This window comes from Triturus cristatus, chromosome 11 (assembly GCF_964204655.1).
Source record: "Triturus cristatus chromosome 11, aTriCri1.1, whole genome shotgun sequence".
Classification (NCBI taxonomy): domain Eukaryota; kingdom Metazoa; phylum Chordata; class Amphibia; order Caudata; family Salamandridae; genus Triturus; species Triturus cristatus.
The window spans coordinates 373,457,621-373,483,144 of record NC_140594.1 but is presented as its reverse complement, the minus strand read 5'-3'; the positions used below and the strand labels follow the sequence as shown (position 1 = coordinate 373,483,144).

General features: G+C 47.6%; 1 protein-coding gene across 2 annotated transcripts in view; it reads right to left on the bottom strand.

Moving 5' to 3' along the window:
• NCAPH (non-SMC condensin I complex subunit H) overlaps positions 1-25,524 on the bottom strand; it is a 414,052-nt gene that overhangs the window by 43,600 nt on the left and 344,928 nt on the right. For both annotated transcript variants that reach the window (XM_085634348.1, XM_085634347.1), the window contains exons 13-15: positions 20,984-21,091; positions 20,700-20,870; positions 19,507-19,623 (exon numbers count right to left, since the gene is read on the bottom strand). In XM_085634348.1, the coding sequence (XP_085490474.1) occupies positions 19,507-19,623; positions 20,700-20,870; positions 20,984-21,091 (396 nt within the window). The remainder of the gene's footprint in view (positions 1-19,506; positions 19,624-20,699; positions 20,871-20,983; positions 21,092-25,524) is intronic.

Below are 25,524 nucleotides of genomic sequence, written 5' to 3'. Positions count from 1 at the left end.
GGATTGCGCGTCGATCGTCGAACTGGAAGCTGTTCGGAACCGGAGCGCGAAGATTACATCCGAGCCCGATGGCGGAAAAAAACAATCTGAGGATGGAGCCGAAGCCCATGCGCAATACGATCCAAAGGAGGAGTCACCGACCTCGTGACTTCCAAAGACTTTCCAAGAGGAAAAACAAACTGCAAACATCCTGGCCCAGCACCAGATGGCGATCTATGCACAAGTGTGTAATCTGCAGCTCATATGCCTCGAACACAGTATTTAGGGGACAGCCCTGAACCAAGAAAGCAGATTCCCGCAACCTAAGAAGACAAAGGACGAAAGAAGACGCCCAACAGAGGAGACTGCAGAGAATAACTGACTTGGCCCCAGCCCTACAGGCCCGTCTGAAGTTTCCAGAGATCCTGCGCTAAAAATCATCTTGTCCTGCAGCCAGCAACCTCCAGAATCCCTGGGAGGACTAACTGCCTTCAAAGACCGGATCTCCTGTGAACAGCAGCCCTGTTCAAAAGAAACTCAGAAAACAGACACTGAGCATGCTGAGGACAAAAATGACGCCTGGAACTACCACTGCACTGATCGCCTACGGTCCGAGTTAGAGTGGCTCACCGGTCCCAGCGAGGTCCCACAGCGCTCCAGAGTCAGAGTCCACCTTGGGTTGACCCTTCCTGGACTCCCCGACGTCACCTGCAGTTTCTGCACGGAGAAAGCCCCGCGAGTGGCCCAGTAAGGTGAAATCCGACCTCAAAAGACTCCCCCTGCATCCAGCCGCCCTGGGCCCTGGAGAAAAGAAGCCGAGGTGTACCGCCGTACCCGAGCCCTCTAACTTACCTGCACAGCCGTTGGTTTCTCCCGGAAGTCTTCCTGGACCGAACCTAGAGCTAAAAACCAAAACCGAAAATCCCCATTAAAAACAGGGCACCCAATGCCAAAACAGCACCCTGCATCCAGCCGCCGCCGCTGCGGGTGCACTGTGTGCTAAACCGGATCCCCCTTCGCCAAACATCAGGAGCTTGGCTACTACAACCAAGTGGCCTGCTCGTTGGGCCTCAACACACTGCACCCGGCCGCCCTAGTGCCGCTGAGGTTGTAACAAGAGTATCGCTGACCTTGGGGGGGGGGGGGGGGGGGACCCCTGAGTCTACCCCCAGAACCTTAAATCCCACTGCCAAATACTTACCTTTAAACCGATAACACTATTTTCCTCCATAGGATAACATTGACTGTTTTTCTAGGAAAAGTTTTCAAGTGTGGAGTTTGAAAACCTAAAGAAATTATTTAAAATTGTGCTATTTAACAAAAACGATGTAATTACCTGTTTGCAGGAAATGTCCCAGAGTAGTATCCAGGTATACTACTCTAAGTAAGAAAAGTAATCTAAAAAGTAGCTTACCGGGTATTTTACTGAAAAGCCCTTTTAACTATGTACTGTACTTACAGTATTGTTTCAGAGAAATGCAATGCTTTGTAAGTCAAATCAAAGTACATTTACTATTGCAATCCAAACTGTATTACAACTGTATATTTACTGCAAAGTATTTATCAATTACCTGTGTCAGGCTTGCTTGGTTCTAGGAAATAAAAATAACAAAGAATATTTTTACACAAAAACAATTGGTCTGAAGTTCAGTGTGTGTGTGAATTCATTTGCTGACTGTGTACAACAAATGCTTAACACTCTCCTCTGATACTGCCTTACTGCTCGACCACACTACCATAAATAGAGTGTGAGGAGTTATCTAACTTTACCTCTGCCTACCTTTGGGGTTCCACTGGACTCTGTATATACTATACCAAAATGAGGTATAGTGTGCAGAGCCGCCTTCCTACAGAAACTTAAAGAGGGAAGGCTAGTCTGGAAGACAGAAATGTCAAAAAGGCTGTAAAGTAACCCTCCACCGTGCATACCACAAAAACCTGCTGAGCTAGGGAGACAACAAACCAGAAAACCTGAGAAAGGCGAGCATTTAAAGATCTACTTTGTTTTCAGCACACTAAGTGACAAATCTATTTCACCTTTCAAAGTAACACCAACTTAGAATTGCAACGCGTAGACAAATTTACATCAACCATCTACAATGGCAGCTGAAAGGAAATTAGATGTTTCACTCAATCTCCAGCATGAAGGTATAGACCCTATAGGCTGAGGGGTAGGACTTGCCTCTCTTACAGAGAAGAAGGTGCACTTTAAGACAGTCCAAGCAGGAGAGAAAGGTAGACTTAGGAGGACCATATACCACCCCATTCTCAAGCCGGTCTATGGCAATTAAAAAAGCCTGGGTTCAGTACTGACAAATCGTCCTCAAAACCTGAGGAATCAAAATAATGGGAGGAAGTGCATAGTGAAGTGGAAATTTCCGCATCAATGGAATCAGGTCCCCCAGGATCAATGTAGAAGATACTGGAGAGTACAGAACTGGCCGCAAGGAGCACTGGCACAAGCGGCAAAGAGATCCACCTAAGGGGTGCTCCACAGGTCAAAGATGTAGCAAACCACCTCCGAATGGAGTTGCCACTCATGGTCAGCAAACGGACGGTCACGGATGTTCAGGGGGCTAGCCAGATAAATGGCAACTAGCCGAAGCCCATGCCATTGCACCTAAGACTTGAGCCGCAACACTTCCTGACAGAGAACAACTCACTACTGTCTGCTCATTGAGATACCACATTACTGTCCTATTACCCGTTCTGGATCTGGACGGACTAACGACAAAGGGAATAGAGGAAAGCCCTGAGCTCTAGCCAAAGAACCCTCAGTTCGAGCAGGTTGATGTAAAACTATCTGCTTCTCCGGAGACCAGAGTCCTCTGATCTTCAGCTCCTCCAGATGCATTGGTCTTCACCATGGCCACAGCAGGTGGAGGGTAGAAGGATAAGTTCTTCTCCACAGATCACTGTAAGAAAGTGGATCATATGGCTTGGCTGTGCAGCTTCCCCGTGTAATAATCTAACAATAAGAGATCAGGCCGAGTAAAGTTTTGTTTGATAAACCTTAGCTTAGTAGAGAGTAGCTGTGGCACAGAGCAGTCAGGCACATCAAAGGAACAAAGCATCGAGCAGCAAATAAGTAAGCGACTAAACTCGGACACCAATTTATCAAAAATATAGAATACTTTTATCTTTCAATTGAGACATTCACGGCAGGGATGCTCCAGGGGATTCCAGAGACATGTATTTTTAAAATAAGATAACTAACAAATCTGCACAGGGATGCACTTCATCTTGTCACGTGGAGCATTGTGGTTACGAACAGATCTAAAGTTCAAGTCCACAACAGACTTCAGTCACTTTTGGCACGTAAATCGGGCAGAGTCACACTCATGGAGACCCACCCTGCGAGCCCCTGGCAGTTACCTGTGGTAAGTCCACCGATTAAGATGACCTCCTCTATTATTTTGGATCCGCGAAAGTGGTCCTCATGCTTCACAAGGTAGTTGTCCAGTGAAGCTTGCAACCCTCAGGCTGTGATGTAGGCAGCAGCCCTTCCAAGGCCACTTAGGAGTCCTCTCACATAGGGAGTGGCTTCAGACTCTAGAAATATGTTTTCCGCAATGCATCTGTGGGGTCCAGTGCCAAACCAATTACAACTGGATTTGAAGGAAAACTGCAGGTGTCTGGTAATCCTGGCTGCTTCCCCAGCTGGGCTAGGATGTAGAGTCTACTCTGACCCTTAACAAGTGTTAAGGCCCAGGGATGCATGCACAAGCCTTGGCAGCAGAAATCACAAGTCGGCCACGATGGACAAAGGGCAGTAGCTTCTTTAAGCCTGCTGTGTTCCTGTGGTAACAAGAAATTAGCCCAATAAATTCTTGGAGAGCTCTACATCAGCGGTTCCTCCATTAAGGCGGATGGTCATTACCATTTTATTATTCGATGAGCCGCCGTCCACGCTAGCTCAAACATGATTGTGGGGGTGGGGCAGACAGATTCTTGCATGTTGCAGGATGACTGCTCAGTGTGCATGACAGATTGTCTACAGTTGGCCTATCTGTCATGCACACTTTAAAGCCTGCAATCTCAATGCTGTAAAACAGCTCAGGGATTGCAGGCACAGGCCCTCAGCTTCAAAACGAGAGCTGGGTTAGCCTTCTCCAATCAATCATGGAGCGGCTTTAAGCAGCTCCATGATGGGTTGGATTCGTAAGCAGGAAGTAAACCACCTTGCTCGTCTTCATCAGGAGAGGGCAGTGGAGAAAGGCAACAGATCGGTAAGTTTACGGCGTGCTGCGCCCTACTAATTTTCAGAGTTGCAAGCTGCCCCTGGAGCTCTTGGGTCCTTGGCAGTTCAGCGAGCTGATTGATTAGAATCTCTTTACCCACAACAGCAGGTTCTGTCCTCGGTATACACGTTGTGTGTAGCTGTTTTGCCGTTCTCCATGGCGCACCTCTTCTGAACAGGTTCCAGGTTAGCCGGCACAGTCCTGTTCCCATCAGTCTTTGATCCAGCATAATCTGAGTTCTGGCTGTCAGGGGAGTCCTTTAAATGCTACTTTGGGGTCGGTAGGAGGGGATGACAAATAGCCAATGGGCAAATAACGCCAACGCTACCCCGCCTATTTGGTGACCAATTCCTGCAAAGTGTGGCACCCAGGTATCCCACAATACTGTCTCCACCCTAAAGATGATGGCAGAAACCTTCTCTGGCTGTCTAGAAGCCAGCAGCCCAACCCAGGGGTGTGGTTGCCTCTGTTTGGCAGCAGGTTCCCCCACCCACTAATGCCAATCATTCTAGGGAGACAAAAGCGGTTTCTTGGCGAGCATGAAGTACGTTTGTGCTTCAGAGGCAGCTTCTCTGTTTGAAGTTCACCAACTAGGCTTCACACTGTGCTGCGATCCTGCAAATGATAAGGTCACACATCTCCACCTGCAGGTCTTTTGTTCCCGCTCCTGGAAGTAGTTCACACCTTCTGTCAGAAACTAGTCTCAAACAGCAAATTGTATCACCGTCTCAGGCCCTGGAAATCTGAGGCTAACAAAAAATGTAATAATGTGTACAGCTCAGAGGAAAGGGAAATAAGTCACCTCATCCAAAATAAAATGTGGCCTTTAAACAAATGGTCTCATTCAATTGTTGTGACCATTGGCAACTTGGTTGCTGAGCACAAGACCTGACCCACCAAATAGTGGTATGCTTCAGCATCGAGCTATGCGCCTCGTTGGGCTGGAGCTGCAATGCCCAATAAGCCCCACAAAGACTCTTTGCCAGAGATCTTTTTACAAAAAGCCAGCAAAAGCCAGGTAAAAGATACAGAGACTCTGGATTCACCTAAGACGTTTCTACATGTTTATGAGTAAAGGGTGATGTCTACAAGTACCCTTTCCAGATTTTTTCTCCATGAACAATTATAGTAGGATTTGCAGTCAAATGTGCTTTCTAGTGCTTAAAGGTAATTCCAAAGGGATGTAAACACTAGCCCTACCAGGACTGCTGTAAACAATATTTAACTGCCCCCACTAACAGGACTGTACTGCATGACACACTCGATCAGGTAGCTGCCAAACACATCGTACCAAACCACAATGGTGCCAACGACTCCCAATTGCACAGAAAGAGCACAATTAAAATACTGAAAAATGAAGCAATGCCCTTTAGAGGAAATTTTGAGTTACAGACCTCCTGCTTTTCTACTAAAGTGTACAAAGAAATATTGTAACTGCTGTAACGAAATGGCAATGAAATGGTTACTTACCGGAAGGAATAGTTTTGCAGGTTTGTAGAATGTTCTGGATTCACATGCTATGCATTATTCTGTTATCTAATGATTGGGTCAGGAACTCTTCTCTTGTAGTGGTCTTTTTCTCTCTCTCTCGGTCTAGCGTCTCCATCACTGCTTTTATGCTACCGTTACATTTGTTGAAGGAACTCTCCTTTACCAGCCAGTGTCCAACTATGGATCCATGTGTATTGCCTTTCTTCTCACGTGTTTCGCCACAGGTGGCAAGCATTTTGTGAAGACCCTGGGTGCTGGCTTTATTCAGCACTTTGAACTGGTATCCAATATGCTACTTACCCAGTATGCATCTGTTCTTGGCTTGTAGGGCTGCTGACATTCATATCTGTGCATAGATCGCCGCCTAGTGTTGGGTCCGGATAATTGCACATTGTTGTCCTGGAAGAGTCTTCGAAGTATCACGAGATAGGTGGCTCCTCCCCTGGACTACAGTGCGCATGGGCATCCCCTCCATCCTCAGATTGTTTTTCACCATTGTGGCATAGATGGAGTATAATACAGTGAATGATGACCATGCTAACTAGTAATTACTGAATGCTACAGCTGCTACAGGCGCCGGGGAGGAGGGTGGCCGATATGAATGTCAGCAGCCCTACATGCCAAGAACAGATGCATACTGGTAAGTAGCATATTCGGTTCGAGGCATGTGGGCTGCTGAATTCATATCTGTGCATAGATTATATAGCAGTCCCTCCCTTTAGCGGCGGCTTCCCGTGCCAGCTGCAGCAGTCTGAAAAAGAGTTTTGAGAACAGCCTGTCCTACAGCAGCTTGCTGTCTTGAGTGTACATCTACACAGTAGTGTTTGGTAAAGGTATGTATAGTGGACCATGTGGCTGCTCTACATATCTCCTCTAAAGGAATATTTCCCAGGAAAGCCATGGAGGCCCCTAACTTCCGTGTGGAGTGGGCTCTTGGAGGAATCGTTAGTGTGCGCTTAGCTTTTTGATAGCAAATCTGTATACACTTAACGATCCACCTAGCTATTCCTGCTTTGGAAATGGGGTTGCCTTTGTGCTGTGGAGAGAAGGCAACAAACAGTTGTTTTGTCTTCCTGAATTTTTGTGTTCTATCAATATAGTACATGAGAGCTCTTTTGATATCAAGTGTGTGGAGCATTCTCTCTGCTACATTCTCAGGATTAGGATAAAACACGGGCAGTTCTATGGATTGGTTCATATGGAACTGCGAGATTACCTTGGGCATGAAAGTAGGGTTGGTGCGTAGTACTACCCTGTTTGCATGAACCTGTATAAATGGCTCTTGAATGGTTAGTGCCTGAAGTTCACCAACTCGTCGTAGGGAAGTAATGGCAACTAGGAAAGCTACTTTCCATGTTAGAAATTGAGTCTCACAAGAGTGTAGAGGTTCAAAAGGTGGTCCCATCAGTCTGGTGAGGACCACATTTAGGTTCCAAACTGGTGAAGGAGGGTGTCTTGGAGGAATCACACGTTTGAGTCCCTCCAAGAAAGCTCTGATGGCAGACACTTTGAACAGTGAGAGGTGCTGCCTGTTCTGAAGGTAAGCTGCCAGTGCGGTTAAATGTATACGGATGGAATTGTATGCTAGATTGCATCGGTTTAAGTGTAATAGATAACAGATAATGTTTTGCGTTGATGCATCCAGCGGATTGATGTCATTATTTTTACAATAAATGACAAATCTTTTCCACTTAGCCGCATAGCAGGCTCTGGTAGTGGGTCTCCGTGCCTCCTTGATGATATTCATACATTCTGGAGGCAAGTTTAGGTAGCCAAATTCTAAGATCTCAGGAGCCAGATCGCCAGGTTCAGCTGTTGCGGATCTGGGTGCTGAATCTCGCCATGGCTCTGCGTTAAAAGTGTGGGTGTGAGCCGTAGCCTTTGATGCGGTACCACGGAAAGTTCCAGAAACGTGGTGTACCATGGCTGACGTGCCCACGTTGGAGCAACCAGGATGAGCGTCATCGAGTGTTGCTTGAGTTTGCGTGCCACCAGCGGTATTAATGGTGCTGGGGGAAAAGCGTACGCAAATCTGCCGGACCAGTTCATCCATATTGCATTGCCCTGCGACTGTGGATGTGGGAACCTGGCGGCAAAGTTTTGGCATTTTGCGTTTTCCCTTGTGGCAAATAGGTCTATCTCTGGATGTACGGTTGGAGTACTGATGGATGTATCTCCCACTCGTGCATTTGGTGGCTGTGTCTGCTGAGCAGATCTGCCATCTGGTTGTCCTTGCCCGGGAGGTGTTCCGCCATGAGGAAGATGTTCCCCTGAATGGCCCACTTCCACATGCTCTGATCCAGATGAGACAACTGTGGCGAGTGTGTTCCTCCCTGCTTCTGTATGTAGTACATGGCAGTCATGTTGTCTGTTCGGATCAACACGACTTTGTTGCACAGGTGTACTTTGAATGCTTTCATGGCTAGGAAGATCGCCATCAGTTCCAGAAGGTTGATGTGCATCTTCTTTTGCTGTGTCGTCCATAGTCCCTGCACTGTGTGATTGAGTACATGAGCTCCCCATCCCTGGAGCGACGCGTCCACCGTCAGTACGATTTGTGGAACAGGCTCCTGGAACGGTCGGCCCTTGCAAAGGTTTCGTGGATTCCACCAATGCAGAGAGTTGTATGCCCGACCGCTCACCAACACTAGGTCTTTTAACTGTCCGTGGGCCTGATTCCACTGACGTGCCAAGCACTCCTGAAGCGGGCGCATATGTAATCTTGCGTGTGGGACTATGAAGATGCAGGAGGCCATCATGCCTATCAACTGCATAAACACTCTTGCTGGGAGTGAGTATTAAGGTCTGAATTTCTTTATGAGCAACTGAATGCTGTTGATCCTGACTGAATTTGGTTGTGCCGTGGCTGCCAGAGTGTCTATGGTTGCGCCTAGGTACTGCTGTACGTGGGTGGGTTGAAGGTGGGACTTTGGATAATTCAGTGAGAAGCCCAGGCTGTGAAGAAGGTGAATGGTGTGGGACATGTGGCTGGCACAGTGCTGGGCCGACTTTCCCTGGACAAGCCAGTCGTCCAGATAAGGATAGACATGTATGTGTTGTCTCCTTAAGTGTGCCGCCACTGTAGCCAGGCACTTGGTGAACACTCTGGGTGCTGTAGTTACCCCGAAAGGGAGGACTTTGAACTGGTAATGCTGATTGAGAACAGTGAACCTGAGATACTTTCTGTGTGAGGGGTGTATGAGTATATGGAAATATGCATCTTTGAGGTCTAATGTTGCGAGAAAGTCTCCCTGACTGAGCAACGGTAGTACTTGTTGCAGAGTGAGCATGTGAAAATGCTCTGACAGAATGTAACTGTTTAGAGGTCTTAGATCTAGTATGGGTCTGAGAGATCGATCCTTTTTGGGGATCAGAAAATACAGTGAGTACACCCCTGATCCTTGTTCCTTTGCAGGCACGAGTTCTATGGCTCCTTTTTGGAGCATACTGAGAACCTCCTGTTGGAATAATTGCAAGTGCTCTGCGGACATGACGGTGTCTTGGTGGTATGTTGGGTGGAGTGGACGTGAATTCCAGATAATAACCGTACTGGATAATTTCTCTCACCCACCTGTCTGTAGTAATGGATTCCCAGACTGGTAGGAACCTCTGTAGTCTCCCCCCGACAGGTGTTACGTGGTCGGGGGGCAGTGACAAGGCGTCACTGTTTGTTGGTGGCGGAGGACCTGGAGCTGTTGTTTCCTCGGCCTCTGCCCTTGATGTTGTGTCCACGGTATCCCCCTCTACTATTCTTGTTATAGGTGGGCTGTGTACCTCCTTTAGTGTACTGCGACTGTTGGGAGTTCTGTGTTTTAGATGGTCCTCTGTTGCTAGAGCGGCGAAAGGACCCACTCCGAAACTGCTGGGATTGCAGAGCCCCCATAGACTTTGCAGTCTCTGTATCTTTTTTGAGTTTCTCTAGGGTGGTGTCAACCTCGGGGCCAAAGAGGGAGTTAGGGTTGACCGGCTGGTTGAGTATAGTTGTTTGTATCTCTGGTTTGAATCCCGAGATTCACAACCAAGCATGCCTTCTTAACATGACGCTGGTGTTGATAGCCTTAGCTGTAGTGTCAGCTGCGTCAAGAGCGCATTTAATGCAAGCGTTACTAATGAGCTTCCCTTCTCTAATAAGTGTCTCCGCTCCTTCCTTATACTGATCTGGGAGGTGCTGCAGCAGTGTCTCTAGGGTATCATAATGCGCCCTGTCGTATCTAGCGAGGAGTGCCTGAGTGTTGGCAATTCTCCAGATGTTAGCTGCCTGTGCAGCAACCCTCTTTCCCGATGTTTCCAAGACCTTAGACTCTTTGTCGGGGGGAGGAGCATCACCCGTTGTCTGTGAGTTGGCTCTCTTCCGAGCATTGGAAACCACCAATGAGTCCAAAGGCAACTATCCTTTTATGTAGGCAGGGTCCACTGGAGCTGGCCTTTATTTATTTTTTTCAATTCTAGGGTTAAGGACTCTTGCCCTAGTGGTCTCCTTAAAAATGAAATGTCATTAGCCTGTTTTAGGACCCCCTTCAGCATGGGCAGAGTTTTCACAGATCTTTCTGAAGTAGAGAAGGTATCCATTAGAAAGTCGTCCTCAATAGGATCAGTGTGGAGCTGTACGTCATGATTGTTGGCGGCTCTTTCAATTAAGGCATTGAAAGCAGCAGTGTCCTCTGTAGGAGATGTTTTTGCCACATATGCCTGTGTGTCCGGAGCAGTATGTGTGTCTCCTGCATCCGTATTGTCCACCCAAGGTTGGTTTTGGTCCTCAGGGTCAGTATCCACAGGATAAGTGCCCTCAGCATCACCATCATCTCCAGCATCCGTATCAGAGTGAGTGGGCGAGAATGGCTGAGTTTCTGGGGTGCCATATTGAATATGTTCCACCAGAACTGGTGATGTGGTTCTCTTCTTTTTTAATGGAATCTTGTATGGCTCCATTGGTGTCTCTGTTACGATTTTCCGTTTGTATATGGAAAGTCTACCAGTGGTGGCGTCGATAAACTGCCGTGGAACCTCATCGTCGTAAGGCACTGCAACAGGTCTTTGTCCCATCTGTATTCCTGTTGTTGCATTGACAGTTTGTCGGGTCGAGAGCTTCTTGCGGGTCGAGACCCTTCTTGGCGTCGAACATTTTCGGTCGCACCGCTGGTGGGAGGCTGAACTTTATATGCGTCGAGGTGATGTGGACCGCGCTGACCTTTTTCGGCTGCGGGGCTGTCTTCGCACCGGTTGCGGAAGCCTTGTCGTGGATGCGTGATAACGACTCCGACACCTTCTGCTTGAGAAAGGGCGATGGCGTCGTGGATTGGACACGGTCCTTCGACGCCTTCTTCGTTGTGGCATCAAGCCCCGTACCAGAGGACGTCTTCTGGACCGGAATAGTGGGATGGGTCGGCTCTCGATGGCCGCCCTCCATATCTGTGTGGACGCTCTTTGGCGCCGATACTTTGGGGTCGGCGACCTTGGCTTTGAGTTTCGGCGCCCCCCTTGGCTCGACGTCCACAGCCGTCTTTTGTGTCTTCGGCTCCGAGGGCTTTGAGGCCTTGTCGCCGTGGAGAGGCTCCTTTACTTTCGGTTTCGATTTCGGTGCTGTTGCCTTCAGTTTCGATTCTCGTTGATCGAGTGATGGCGCTTTGGATACCGATGGCTCTGCAGGATAGTTCGACGCCGGGCGTTTATGCGGGGCGGAAGAACGAGAGGAATGATCTTGGGTAAGGCCTTGTGGCGATCCCACGACCTGAGCCTTATCGAGTGCCTCCTTCGGCACTGTGGCGACCTGAGGGCCAAGCTCATGTTCTGAGCCATCTTACTCGGCCCCAAGGGCCTCTTCGTCGTCTCCCACCTGTACGACGACGTCATCCTCCTCTTCATCTATTATATGTTCATCTTCGGCATCATAGTCGGATTCACGCTCCGACGCCGGATCCGACATCTCTCCCTGAACTTCAAGGTCCACGACCTCCTCATCTTCGATCACCGAAGATGTTGTCCGGGTGCAGCGCCGCTTTCTGCGCCTCAAGCCGAGCTGCTCGACGAATGCGGAGGGTCTTCTTCGATCGAAACCTGGAGCACGCCATGCAGGTGGCTTTGTCATGGTTTGGAGAGAGGCACTTTTTTGCACACCGGGTGCACGTCGAAGCGAGCATACTTAGCGTTGCAAAGAGGGCAACGCTTGAAGGGGCTATTCGATGTTTTTGATTCCATCGTCGATCTTGATCGGGCCTTGGACGTCGAAGGGCAGATGGCTAACTTCGATGAAACTACTCGGCGCCGAACGAAAACAATACCGCCGAAGAAAAGGCCTAAATACTCTAAGAGCTAAGATTAGGACATCCGAACCCAATGGCGGAAAAAAACAATCTAAGGATGGAGGGGATGCCCATGCGCACTGTAGTCCAGGGGAGGAGCCACCTATCTCGTGATACTTCGAAGACTCTTCCAGGACAACAATGTGCAATCATCCGGACCAAACACTAGGCGGCGATCTATGCACAGATATGAATTCAGCAGCCCACATGCCTCGAACTGTGTGCTATCTATCATAAGCGTAGAAACTTCTTGTGTCTGTAATTCATCAGTATGTCCTTGCGTCTTTGAAGTCTATGGTTGCCATGTAATTTGTCTCTCAAAGCTATGGGAGGACTTTTTCGAATATTGTCATCTTGTATATGTGTCTTTATTAACTTGTTTAGGAACTATATTGGTTGCACCGATATATCTGGTTTTGGGACCTGGAAGTATGTTGGGCAGTTTCCCTGGATGGTCTCCATCAAAGGTACCTTTTCTATTACCTGTAACAGCACTCTAACTTCTCGGCAGGGGAATGACTTTCCCACCTTCGTATGGGTTGTTTCATTGGTCCCCATTTTGTTGGGTGTTTTATTAGTTCTATGCAATAGCCATGTTTGTTGATGTTGAGTATCCACCTGTCTGATGTGACCTCCCTACACTCCTGGAAAAAGGCTCGTATTCTTCCCCCAACAGGTGGTGCGTGTGTGTCCTTCCTTTGCAAGTTACTTGCAAGTTGGAGCTGCCTCACTAGATGGTTGATCTCTGCTCCGCGCTCATTTGCGAAAGGACTTACTGGGTGGCGGTTGTTATTGCCATGCTGTGATATCCCCTCTGTAGGACTACTTTGCTGATGGGGCTTATCTGTTGCGGCTTAGAAACCTCCTCTTACTGCCTGCTTCCTAGTGGGAGTGGATACTCTTCCGAGTTGTCCTGTAAATTGTAAGACTCCCATTGACTTTGCCGTATCATGATTCTTTTTTAACTGCTTCAGGATGTCATTAACTGCACTGTCAAATGTGAGAAAGTGGCTCTGTATATACTGTTCCCAAATAGGTACAGGGTGTACAGAGTCCACAGTCCCCAGAGGTTTGACAGAGGCTAAAGTTAGATATAACCTTACTCTCTAAAGTGGTAGCTTGGTCGAGCAGTAAGGCAGTATCAGAGGACAGTGTAAAGCATTTGTTGCACACACTCAGCCAGCAAATGGTCTCACACACTCAATAACTGAACTCTAGGCCAATGGTTTATATATAAAAAATATTTTCTTGTTTTATTTTAGAACCGACAATAGGCATTAAAATATACTTTCTCAGAATGAGATGCTTTATATAAATACTTTTGCAATATGCAATTTTGTAGACAGTTACAAGTGGTTGCAATAGGCAACACAATTCTAAACACAATAATGCATGGAGTTCAATGGAAGTTTCAAGTTATTTGCCACAGATTACTTTTAGGATTACTTTTGGAATTCCAGGACTGGATCCTAGATTCAGTCCTGGGTCAGTACTTGGAATAAAGTGATAAAAGTCGACTTAATTACTGTGATCATTTTTAGACAATATTTTGCCATTTTAAAAGTTGACACTTAGAAAATATTTCATAGAAACAGTCAATGATTCGCCATGGCAGAAAATTCAAGTTGCAGGTATAGTAGGTTCTCGTTACTTTTGTAATCCAGTACTGGGTGCCTAGACTCAGTACTGGGACCTTTATCCAAAACAGGTAAGTAATTACGTTTTCAGATATTATACGATTTTTTAAAGAATATTTAAAGATTGCAGAAATCGACACTTTGACTGTTTTTCTGTGAAATTTCTTCTATGATTTCCTATGGAAGAAAATTGGGTTACTGGTAAGTACAGTTGTAAGTAGTTTTCAGAGTCAGTGCTGGGCACCAAGATCCAGAACTGGGAGCTCACCTAAGAGCAGGTGAGTATTTTCGTTACTCGGCTGATGTTTGGTGAATATTTTAAGTTTGGAAAAGTCCACACTTAAAAGAAATTTCAGGAAAAGCCAGTCAATGTTACCCTATGGAGAAAATTGAGTTATCGGGTTAAAGGTAAGTACTCGACTGGCAGAGTTGAGGTTCTGGGCATAGACTCAGGGGTCTCCCAGGGTCAGGTAGGGACAGTTGGTTCACCCTCAGCGGCACAAGGGCGGCCGGGTGCAGAGAGAGTTACACCCAATGTTATCATATGAGAGGTAGGGGGGCCTTGGTTGGTGGCTGCTGACTAGCAGGCCACGCGGCTGTGGGAGCTGGGCTCCTGGTCACTTACTCAGGGCAAGTGGGGAAGTAGATAGGTGTAGAGGTTGCACTGCCAGGGCCACTCGGGCGGCTGGGTGCAGGGTGCTTTTGAGCCTTCAGGCGCTCAATTGATTTCAATGGGAAATCTCCGGTTTAGAAAAAGACTGCAAGCTCGGGGACGAAGATTCTTCGGGTGCCACCAACACTTCGAGAGGTAAGTTGGAGGATAGGTACGTACCCCGGGATTGGGCACAGGGGGCCGAAGGGCACCGGGTGCAGGGGTGCCTTTTGGTGTCGGGAAATCTTACCCTCTGTTGATCGCAGTTGGGGGGGGCACCTTGTTCTGAGGCTGCAGGCTTCTTCAGTAGTGTCGAGGGAGGTCCTTGGGTGCCGGACTCGGGGTCACAGTTGCCGTGGGGTCGTCCTCGTGGTCTTTGTTCACTCCGGCACAGGCCAGGCTTGGCTGGTGCAGAGTGTGCTGGGTTCGCGGTTCCGGGCTGCTGCCAGGGATTAGAAGTAGATTTTGAGTAGAGCCTCTACTCATGGGAGACCCAGGGGTTTAGAGTCAAAAGGTAGTCAGGTCCTCCGGGGTTTGTGAGGTTGCTGGCCACAAGAGATGCCGGGTTGGAGCAGGAGTAGGTTCGAGGGTCGACAGGCCGGTAGGGCTGGGGCCAAAGCAGTTGGTGTCTTCCTCTTCTTAGCAGCTGCAGGGCAGGTCTTCTTTCTTCTAGCTCTTCTTCGGATTTTGGAATCTGGGGAAGGAAGGTTCAGGGTGCCCCTAAATACTAGATTTAGGGGCGTTACAGGTAGGTGAAGGGCAGGGACCAATGGGTCCCTGTCCTGGGGTGGGTACACCCCCTATCCTGCCTCTCTCCTTTTGGAGGGGTCCAGTAGCCTAATCCTGATTGGGCAGGGCTCCCCATCTTCAAGATGGCGAGAGCCTGGGGATGTGCTTCGCCTCGCCTCCCCCACCCGAGGGGTGGGTTTGGCAGGCTGGCACATCCCCTGTCCTTATTTGGGGTTTCCGGCCAAGCTTCCCGCCATAGTGGGGGGTTGCAGTGGCCTGGGGAAGCTCACAGAGGCGGCATGCCTTTGAAGCTTCCCCCTGCCCATCCTGGGGGAGGAGATTTAGCACCTTGCCCAGGATGTGCATTGTTGCAGACCCAGGAGAGCAGGGGCTCTCCTACCCAGGGGTCCAGCAACATGTCTGCTGTGTGGCAGCCTAGGCAGCCTCAGAACAGACGTGGATTGTAGGTTAGGTTTCAGGGGGCCTCTCTAAGATGCCCTCTGTGGTGCTTGGTACATTAAATCCCACACTGGCATCAGTGTGGATTTAATGTGCTGAGCAGTTTGATACCAAACTTCTCAGTCTTCAGTGCTGCCATTATGGTGCTGTGGAGTTTGTGTTTGACAAGCTCCCAGCACCATGTACTCTTAAATGGCAGCACTGCACTTACAGGGCCCAGGAATGGACCTGGGTACTGTAGGGGCACAGGGCTCCTGACTCTGTGCCCACACCACTGGCATAGGGCACCCAGCTAGAGGGGTGGCTGATGTATGCCAGGGCAGTGTAGGTTGTGGGCATGGCACAGGGATGTGTGCCATGTCGTCTTTCTGTTTTGTCTTGTACCCAGACACTCAGCCTGCCAGGGCAGTGTGTGTGTGTTAGGACAGGGCCTCTAAGGGTGGCACAATGAGTGCTGCAGCCCTTAGAAGCCTTCCCTGGTCACAAGGCCTAGGGTACCACTTACCAGAGGCTGACATGTGGCCAGGGTTTGCCAATTTGGTTTTGAGGTTTTTATTTAGGGAAGGAACATAGGCCCTGGGCACCTGATTGGCAGGAGTCCAGGGCACACTCAACGTACATTCAGCAAGTCAGCAAAAAGTGCGGGCATACCATGCAAGAAAGATGGCACTTTCTCACACCAAATAGCTGTTCTCCGTTGAATGGTGTGTTAAGGACGTTGGGCTGGACCCTGTTCAAGAAGCCCGAGACATGCAGCCAGGCGTGTCTTCTCAACGTCGTCCCTGCCACTAGCTTGCCATGTTGACAGCGTCTAGTACCGATTTCAAGCCTATATATGCAAGGATCTTGCTCTCTTCCACTAGGGTGTTTGCCCTCTTCCGATAGTGCTCTGGTAGGTGCTTCAACAGTTCTCCCATCTACTCAGTGTTGATAGGCATCCCTCTTCAGTAGGGCGTTTGAACTTGCGATTCGCCATTCAGTGGAGAACTCTTTCGCGAATTTTCGCCTCACCATTTCTATACTATTACTTTTCTTCTCTAGTGGTGGTTCTGAAGAATTTAGTATATTTTCCCTTTTCCTGGCAGTGGCCACAATAATAGAATCTGCCACCGCAGTTGCTTCATATGCAAGCTGGATATTTTGAGGAATGTTTATATTTATTTCTCCACGCTGGTTGTCACCGACCTCCAGGTTACTGGTTCCTCAAAGCTTCTCTCCCCTGGTCTATGATGCTAGAAAGGAGCATTGGTAGTACTGGACTTTGCTTTGGGAGGGCAAGAGTATCTCAAGCAGGAAGCATGTCCTATTTTCCTTCCTGCAATTGGACCCCCATATTGTTATGCCGCGATCTTAACCATCAGTTCATACATGGCAATATCATCCAGGGGCAATTGCCTTGACTGGTATCGGTCTATTTTCTCCTTTGGGGAATCTGCCCCTAGGTCCTGCCGTTGTTCTCCAATGCCTTCCGACTCATCTGCATTGGGGATGGGACTTGTGACTCAGGGTCCTTCCCTTCATAGAAGATCTCTTGTTCTTCCTCTTGTAACTTTGGAGACAAAGGGGGCCCAGGTCTTCAGACTTTCCGCATGAGCGTTTTCTGTCTAGGGTCTCACTAGTATACAGAATTTCCAGACCAAGGCATCAACAATACTTCTTTTGAAGGATGGCTGCCATTTGGGCCTACAGCAGTCTTTTCTTAAGCGTGCGTTTTTCAGCATTGAGAGCGGGGGTCAGTCTCTTTTTTGGTGTCAACATCTTGGCCATCTGTGTTTTTAGCTGCTGCCTTCTTGTTCTCATCTCTATTTCAGTCGTACTTCGATGCCTGTGTCTTTTTGGAGGTTAACCTCCAGTGGTTTCCTGGTGTGGGACCCAAGGGCCTCTTTTGACCTTGAATTGCCTTCGGTTAGTGAAGTTTTCAGCACCAAGGCAGTCTTTGGGGTGTTTGAGCATATATCATATCAACTCACCTGCTCTTTTCCTTTTCAGCATTACCTGTGTGCGTTTTTCTCTCTGCTTTTGCGTTCATGCTCAACATCGATTACCCCTTTTTTCGAAGTGCGAGACTTCCCTCGGCTTCTTTTGGCATGGCTGTCTTCCTTGCTCGATAGCCCATGATGGAGTGTCTTTCTGCCCCTAAATGGCATGATGTGCCTGCCTCTGCTTCTCCTTAGCTCTGTATTTTGGACTTGAAATCTGCCAAAGCCTCACAGCCCTCGGTGTTGTGGTAGAGATTACCTACCTGATGGTTGTCTCTCTGGGCAAACTTGTGATGGCACTCCAGACAGAATCAGAAAGGTGCGTTTTCAATCTCCTTCAGAACACAGGGCCGCCCTGTCCCTGCATTCTCCTGAAGGCCATCCACATATCCCAGATATATGTCAGAGTTTATTTGGTGGAAAATGGTTGATTTCACAACGATACTCTGTCTTGTGGTGTTTCTTTTCCCTTAAACCATGAATTTCCCTCAATGACCTGTCCCCCTATTTCTTTAGACGCTTGGACAGCTTCCAAACCCAACAGCAGGAAATAAAATCTGAAGATGGCGACTACGTGCTGAGGTTCCCGGGACAAGTGTCTGATGTCAAGAGGAGGCTGAACTAAGCACCAAATGGTGGAAACAGTGAAAGTTCAACAAAAAAAACAACAACAAGAGAGAGAGAAATAGTAAAGGGAATACTACAAGACAGTACTGGACCCAACCACCAGATAGCGGAACAATGCACAGCATGTGAATCTAGAAAATATTCATGCTGCAAAACCAGTATTCTCAACTTTCAACACACTAGACTGGTTAGAAAGGACAACGTCTTCTTCCAAAAGAGCATCATAATAGCTTCTAGGCGCATTCAGGTCTGGGTCAACCTCTGAAATTTTATCTTGAAGGCCATTTGCCCAAGAATTATTTGCTTGAACTAATTACCACTTTTCACTCACTGGTGATGGTGCACTTTTTCAGCTCACGTGTTAAATTGTTGGATGAAATATGAAGAATGCGGTTGGTCTCTCTCTGTGATATACTGCTAATTGAATTTTTAAAATGTGTCTTTTAATAATGTATAGCTGTTTGATAATGTGATCTTTCTTTTGACCTCAATAGGTCCTTTGTTAACACAAAGATTAACTGAGAACAGTGCATGCCAGGCCCTTTTGTTTTCCTGTATCTATGTAATATGTGATCTAACCTCAGCAGCATCATGGAATCACCTCCTTCTTAGGCCATTGATCATCCCAGCCATTGCTATCAGTTGTTGACCCCTAGCCCATGGCTTTAAATGCTTCACAATACGCAAACCAAAGGTTGCTCATCCCCCCCTCCCCCCCCCCCCCCCCTTGTCTCGTTCTTTCCTCAGCAACTGAGCCTACTTAAAGCAGGCTGAGCTTGATTGCCTCCCTCAGCCACGGTTCTGTGCGTTCTACTTCTGGAATGTGTCCTCCTTTCCAGTCACTGATGGTGTGGAAATCGAAAGTAATTGCTGTTAGCATGAGCTGAAGCCATCTTGTTTGCAGCATCCATTTTGTTAGCCTTGTGATTCTGCTGTCTTTACTGTTGCATGCTTTTCTATTCTGCTTGAGTCATCAACCTTAGTTAACTCCTTCTGTACTGAGCCAGAGCAATGTATGAGCTCAGAAAGGCCTGTAGCTGCTAGAATGCACCTGTTTGAGAATGTAACTGTCTCTCATATCCTACAGATGGAAGCAGTTCTATTTCCCCTCCCACTTTGCTAAGTGATATTCATCTGCCCATGTTTGTCATTATCGATTCCTGTGTAGGCCTGCACCTATTTGTAACTACATGCTTGCTCTGCAACAAACTGTGTATAAAAGGCCCAAGGTTTCTGTATTCCATGTACTACCTCCTGCAGCGCCTGAGGGTGTTGTATTGATGTAGTCCCACTCATGAGGGATTAATAAACTTGTTATTTTGAATTCCAGCTTCAGTGCCAATCTCCTCTTTGTTAGTCTAAGGACCCGTGGACAAACTTGAAAACGCTCATTTCCACAATGGCACCACTCACCTCAATCTCTAATTGCTTCTCCTGTGCACTGGTCAACAGATTCCACATGACATGTTTCAAACGCTTCATGTCCATTTTCTTAGCTGTCTTTGCATAATGCAGCTCGATCTTGTTCACCTGGAACAGATAGGACAAAGAAGCAATTTTCAGTCAGCAAGACAGCAATATACACAGTGAACATGCAAGCCTCTGTCTCAAGCAGTATTGCCAATGGACCACTACACTGACCTGCAAAATTATGACATTTCAGCACTGGATAGGATTGAGCCCTGCCAATGACCAGCAGCACAGACTACTATTCCAGCCCAACACACATGTATCTATGCACCTCTCACTTGAAATCACAGTTTTAACACCTATATTGCCATGCATTTGAATGGCCACCCACTCCTGCCCCTATCTAAAGCTTTGTTCTTCTGCCTAGGAATCCATGTTCCACCGCATCTCATGATCCCGCAAGACACCCAGGTTCAGGAAAAGGATTCTCAGAAATCACAAGCTTAAGACCACTCTTGTTGAAGGCTCCCACTGGCTAATCAGTCTACAGGTATTTCCACCAATCATTTTCTATCCACTCCTAGTAGCACCATGGTTCAAGGAAAAGCGGATTTAAAGTACTTAAAGAATGACCTGATCGCTAAAGAGAAGTACAGGAGGAGGACTGGACAGAAACATCCAACTGCTTTTTTCCAGTCACTAGAAAGTATCTTTCCGTCCCAATTTCAAAAGATCACTTAATTTCAGCATTTATCATGTTCGAGTGCTACCAGATTGAGGCAACCCCCCCCCCCAACCTCTTATTAGAAAACACTCCAACCACTCTCTTCAGACTGCTAAAAATAGAAGCACGGACATGTTGCATGATCAAATTGTCATCGTGGTTATTCAGAGATCGGAAACCTTCATTCTTACATTTTTCTGACTGACATGCACTCTGACTTTAGGGAGACATGCAGGGCTCAGTAAAATATCAAAATAAATGAATTGTGGCAGTAGCAGAATTTATGATTCCTCTCAAACCCTCCCTTGCGAATACCATTTGTCCGCATCTAATACAGACTACCAATCTCTGCAGTCCTCATCACCGTCCGAGCATGAGGTTACCATTTCAAACTGTAATGAGTATTGGCTTCTCACCTCTGCGATCGTGTATCGTTTGCAGTGTAATCACATTATTGATTAAAGAGATTTACCTTTTGCGGCTCAGCCACAAGGTTGTCCTCGCCATATGTGGTGATTACTAATCTGTCAGAATGTGCACCCTGCTCATGGTCCAGATCACCCATAGGGTTGGCAGTGAACTCAAACATCCCGTCTGGGCCCATGAAGTCACCTGGGGCATCATCGTCATCACTGTCTCCAGCCTAAAGAAAGAATGACCGCATAAAATGAGAAGGATAAACAACTTTCCAACTGTCTCTCAGACTCAAGCTCTTAACTCATCAACACCTTTTTGATGGCCCTTTAACCATCTCACCTGTAATCCAGGACAGAAGTTGGAAGTGTCATTGGGATTATTGTAATCATAGTCCCCAATTCCATCATCCTGCTCTGCAGTCTCACTTGGTGCCATCATTTTTTTCAACTGTGGCAGAAAAAACAAAAAGCAGGTCAAAAACTAAGAACATCCTCTGTCTTACACAGTGCGGTGTCAACAAGCATCCTTTCTTGCAGTTGGCATGCTTAACAGCAAAATGTACACTACCCAAGCAAGCATGATGCCACCTAAGCACAAACGAACATCCTCCCTCCCCGAATAACCCCCTCCCTCCCCCACTCACAAGCATTGCCAGCAATCCTCCCCATCAGTCCACATATGTACTTTCTAGATACCAGCACAGCATCCCCAATCACAGCACATTAGCAAAGCTGATCATATGATTCATACAAATAATATGGTTTCCTCACTTATGGAGGACGTTAAAACAGAACCAGACATGTTGTTTTGTATTATTTGAAAACTCAATAAAAATTACGCAAGTAAAACTTTTCATAACTGAATTGTTGTACAGTTTAACACATCACAAAAAATATAAAACCTAGAACTCATGTCAAAGTTAGCACAAGCTTAAAATAAAAAATTTAAATAAAAAGGTTTTTAAAAAATCACCTCATCGAGATAACACTACGTTTACAGAAAAGATTTTTAAAAAGGAAAAATCGTCACTTTACCCAACTAAGAGCAAAATCATCTCCATTCTGCACCATGCTGACAAAACTATCTGCAGTTTAGCCAACAAATAAAAAGCAACTGGAAGCACCAGTACCGACACTTAATCCAGTTTTATTTAAATCAATATGTGTCACAAAAGTACAATAGGTATACTGAAAGATTTTGCAGCCTATGGGGACGTGTATGAAATGGAAACCTCATACATATGCTTTCGCCAAGCTAGTTGAGCAGTTTATCTAACAAAAAGCCCAACTGTTGTCTTGGAGATTCGTTCAACAAAACAAATACCAAAATAAAATAGTGAAGGTGCAGGGGAATGACGCAGGGATCCTGGTGGGACAGTTCTACCAAGCAAAGGTCTCGGGGAGGGGTCGACACAGTGATCACAGAGACCACCAGCAAGCACACTAATTGAGGAAGTAAAAGCAAGAGAATAATGGCCATAGGCAAACAAAGATACAGGAAGGTAGAGGTAGTACAACTAAGGATTTATGTGGCACACACCACCAACAAAGTGTACTGAAAGGGGAGGACGAGGTACACCAAAGAGGTGGCAAAATGACCCAAGCTGTCTAATGTGTTAGAAAAGGGCTCTTCAGTCAGTTTTGAGGGTCAGATCCTTTATCTAAATTAGGATATGCTAAATATCTGGCATGGGCCCGGCACTCCAGGACAGACTTTGGAAAACCCTGTGTTGTACCATTAACTGTGCCCCTATGTGCCAGGGTAACTGAGGGATGGGGTTTCAAGAAGGGGTAGGGTTATGGCAAATCATGGAGTTAAAGCAGTCAACAGTAGGCTGCAAGGTCAAGCGAGGCCAGATGTCTGAATCCCAACAGGTGGGCAAGGGAATACATGAATTCCCTTTACACTAGCGCAATAATGATTCCAGCGCTGACAGGAGGGCTGGGGTTTCACAGCATCTAGCAAGCATTGTAAAAGTAAATATATCTCGCTTATAGCTGGTGAGTTCAGGCACTAAAGAACAAGTTAACACTCTTTGCGGTGGATAGTGTAACCGCTGAGTCCTCAGCTTTTGTATAATGCCAAAGCATCAGAATGTGTCTGTAAAATTGATATTGAGCAGCTCGGCACAGATGTGGTTCCACCTTGGAAGAGACATACAGAGCCCCATATAAGCACCTCCCACAAGTGCGGTCAGTTGCCTTCTAGTCTGTCTACGCCCCCAGACACAGAACCCAACAGCAGATTGGCTTGACCAGTGTGCAGAGCTCGAAACTTTGGACCTTTATAGATGGAAAGAGTCCAGTTCGGAGCTGGGAAAGTGGGAGGGTTGGTAAGGGACCTACTGTCAAATAGAGCATCCACCAGAATGACATTATAGAAGGTAACTAAGTTGTTCTTCTGGTGGATATTTCTAACCACAGATTTCTCACTTTTTGAATAGTTATCAAAGCAGTACCTCCCAGGTTTGGGGAGGGGGGTCAGCAAATGGCCTCAGATTAAAGTGTTTTGCAGGACAGAGCAGTTAAAATGCCTTATTCAACGGACCTAGTGTCCAAACGATAGTGCTTTGTGAACGTATGGATTGACAACCACATAACAGCCTGCCAAGTATCCAGAATTGGCACTCCACATGACAACGCAGTGGTAGGTAGCTACCTTGGCCCTGGTGGAGTGAGCCAGCAAGCCTTTAGGAGGTTGCCTCTCACCCGTAGCAGGTTTTGATGCACAAGTTACTACTTGTGTAACGATACATCTGTAAGAAACATTAGTTAGTGATGGATTCCTTACCTTAGAAAATACCCAGGCGTCAGAATGGATCCGGAAAGTTTCCTGTAGCAGTACCCCTGCGCGTCAGTAGGTGGCGTCGTGCTGCTCCGCATCCGTCACTGGCGTCGCAAGCGCCGAGATGACGTCACGGAGACTACTTAGGCGCCACCCATGCACGCTGACGTCAGTTCTGTACACTACTTTCAGCGCCAGGAACGCAGATCCATGCAAGAAACTGACCACTGGTGCATTGAAACTAGGGCCCTGAAAGAGATGACCTTAACCCTAGAAATCAGTTCGCAGAACGGGGAGGATGGGTGGAGCGGTAAGGAATCTATCACTAACTAATGTCACTTACAGATATATCGTTACACAAGTAGTTACTTGTTCATCTGAAAGAGACACGTTAGTGATAGATTCCTTACCTTAGAATGGATACCCCAGCAATACCAACCACGGTGGTGGGACTGCGAAAAGATTACACCAGAAAGTCACGGGGAACAGAACGGCCAAAGAAGCCGTCTTTCCAGACCTGACTGTCAAGGCAATAATGCTTGGTAAACGTGTGCAGTGAAGCCCACGTAGCTGCCTGACAAATGTCCTGCAAGGGGACGCCGCGTCCCAAGGCTGTAGTCGCCCTGGTCAAATGGGCACACAGCCCCACAGGAGGCTCCTTCTTAGCCAAGGAGAAACATGCTTTGATGCACAGAACGACCCACCGCGAGATGGTCCGTTTGTGCACAGCCCGACCTTTTTTGGCACCCATGTAGCCAACAAAGAGCTGGTCATCCAACCGGAACTGCTGCGTACGCTTCAGATAGAATACGAGCGCACATTTTAGATCTAGACGGTGGAGCCTCTCCTCCACCCTTGAAGGATGCTGAGGCGGAAAGAAGGTGGGCAAAGGGATGGTCTGCCCGAAGTGGAAGGGAGTGACAACCTTTGGCAAGAAAGGACGGGTCCTTAAAACCAGCTTGTCCGGATGAACAGAAAGGAAAGGAGGTTTGGAAGAAAGAGCCTGGAGCTCACTCACTCTTCTGGCAGAGGTGATAGCTACCAGGAATGCCGTCTAGAGGGTGAGAAGACGCAAAGAACAGTTATGAAGGGGCTCGAAGGGAGCGCACATCAGAAATGTCAAGACAAGGTTTAAGTCCCATTGAGTCATTATGAAGGCACGGGCGGAAACGTGTGCGTAATGCCTTTCAGGAAACGGTTAACAACCGGGGACTTAAAAAGAGAAGGCTGATCTGGAGGCCGCAAAAAGGCAGAGATGGCCGAAAGATGACCTTTGATAGTGCCCAGAGCAGAGCCCTGCTGGGCCAAAGAAAGAAGGAACAGAAGGACTTCAGAAAGAGGGGCGGAAAGGGGATCCACAGCCTTCACTGTGCACCATGCCACAAACTTGATCCACCTGCAGGCGTATACAGTTTTAGTGGCGGGACGCCTAGCTGCCAGAATGACATCACAGACTTCGAGAGGAAGATCGAAAGCTGTCAACTGTCGCAGCTCAATCTCCACGCATGGAGGTGGAGGCTGGATGGGTTCAGGTGGAGGACTGTCCCCTTCTGCTGCGACAGAAGATCCTCCCGAAGAGGCAGACGGATTAGGGGATCGATCGCCATGCTGAGTAGCTCGGGATACCAGTATCTTCATGCCCAATCCGGAGCCACAAGGATGACTTTGGCCCGGTCGCGCCGAATCATCTTCAGCACTGTGGGTGGAAGTGGTATAGGCGGAAAGGCGTACAATAGACCACAACTCGCGTCGAAAGGAGTCGCCGAGCGAATGCCGCCTTGGAAATTCCAACGTGCAGAACTAATGACATTGTGCAGTCTCTTCGGTGGCAAATAGATCTAACCAAGGCTCTACCCACTGCTTAAAGAGACCTTGCACCACGTCCGAGTTCAGAAGCCATTCGTGATCCATCAAGCACCGGCGGCTGAATTAGTCCGCCCTGGCGTTCAGAGAACCGGCCAGGTGTTGAACCACCAAGTTAATGCCTTGATGTTCAAGCCATGTCCAGAGGCGCAGAGCCTCCTGACATAGGGTCCAAGACCCCACCCGCCGTGTTTATTGCAATACCACATGGCGGTGGTGTTGTCCGTGAACAC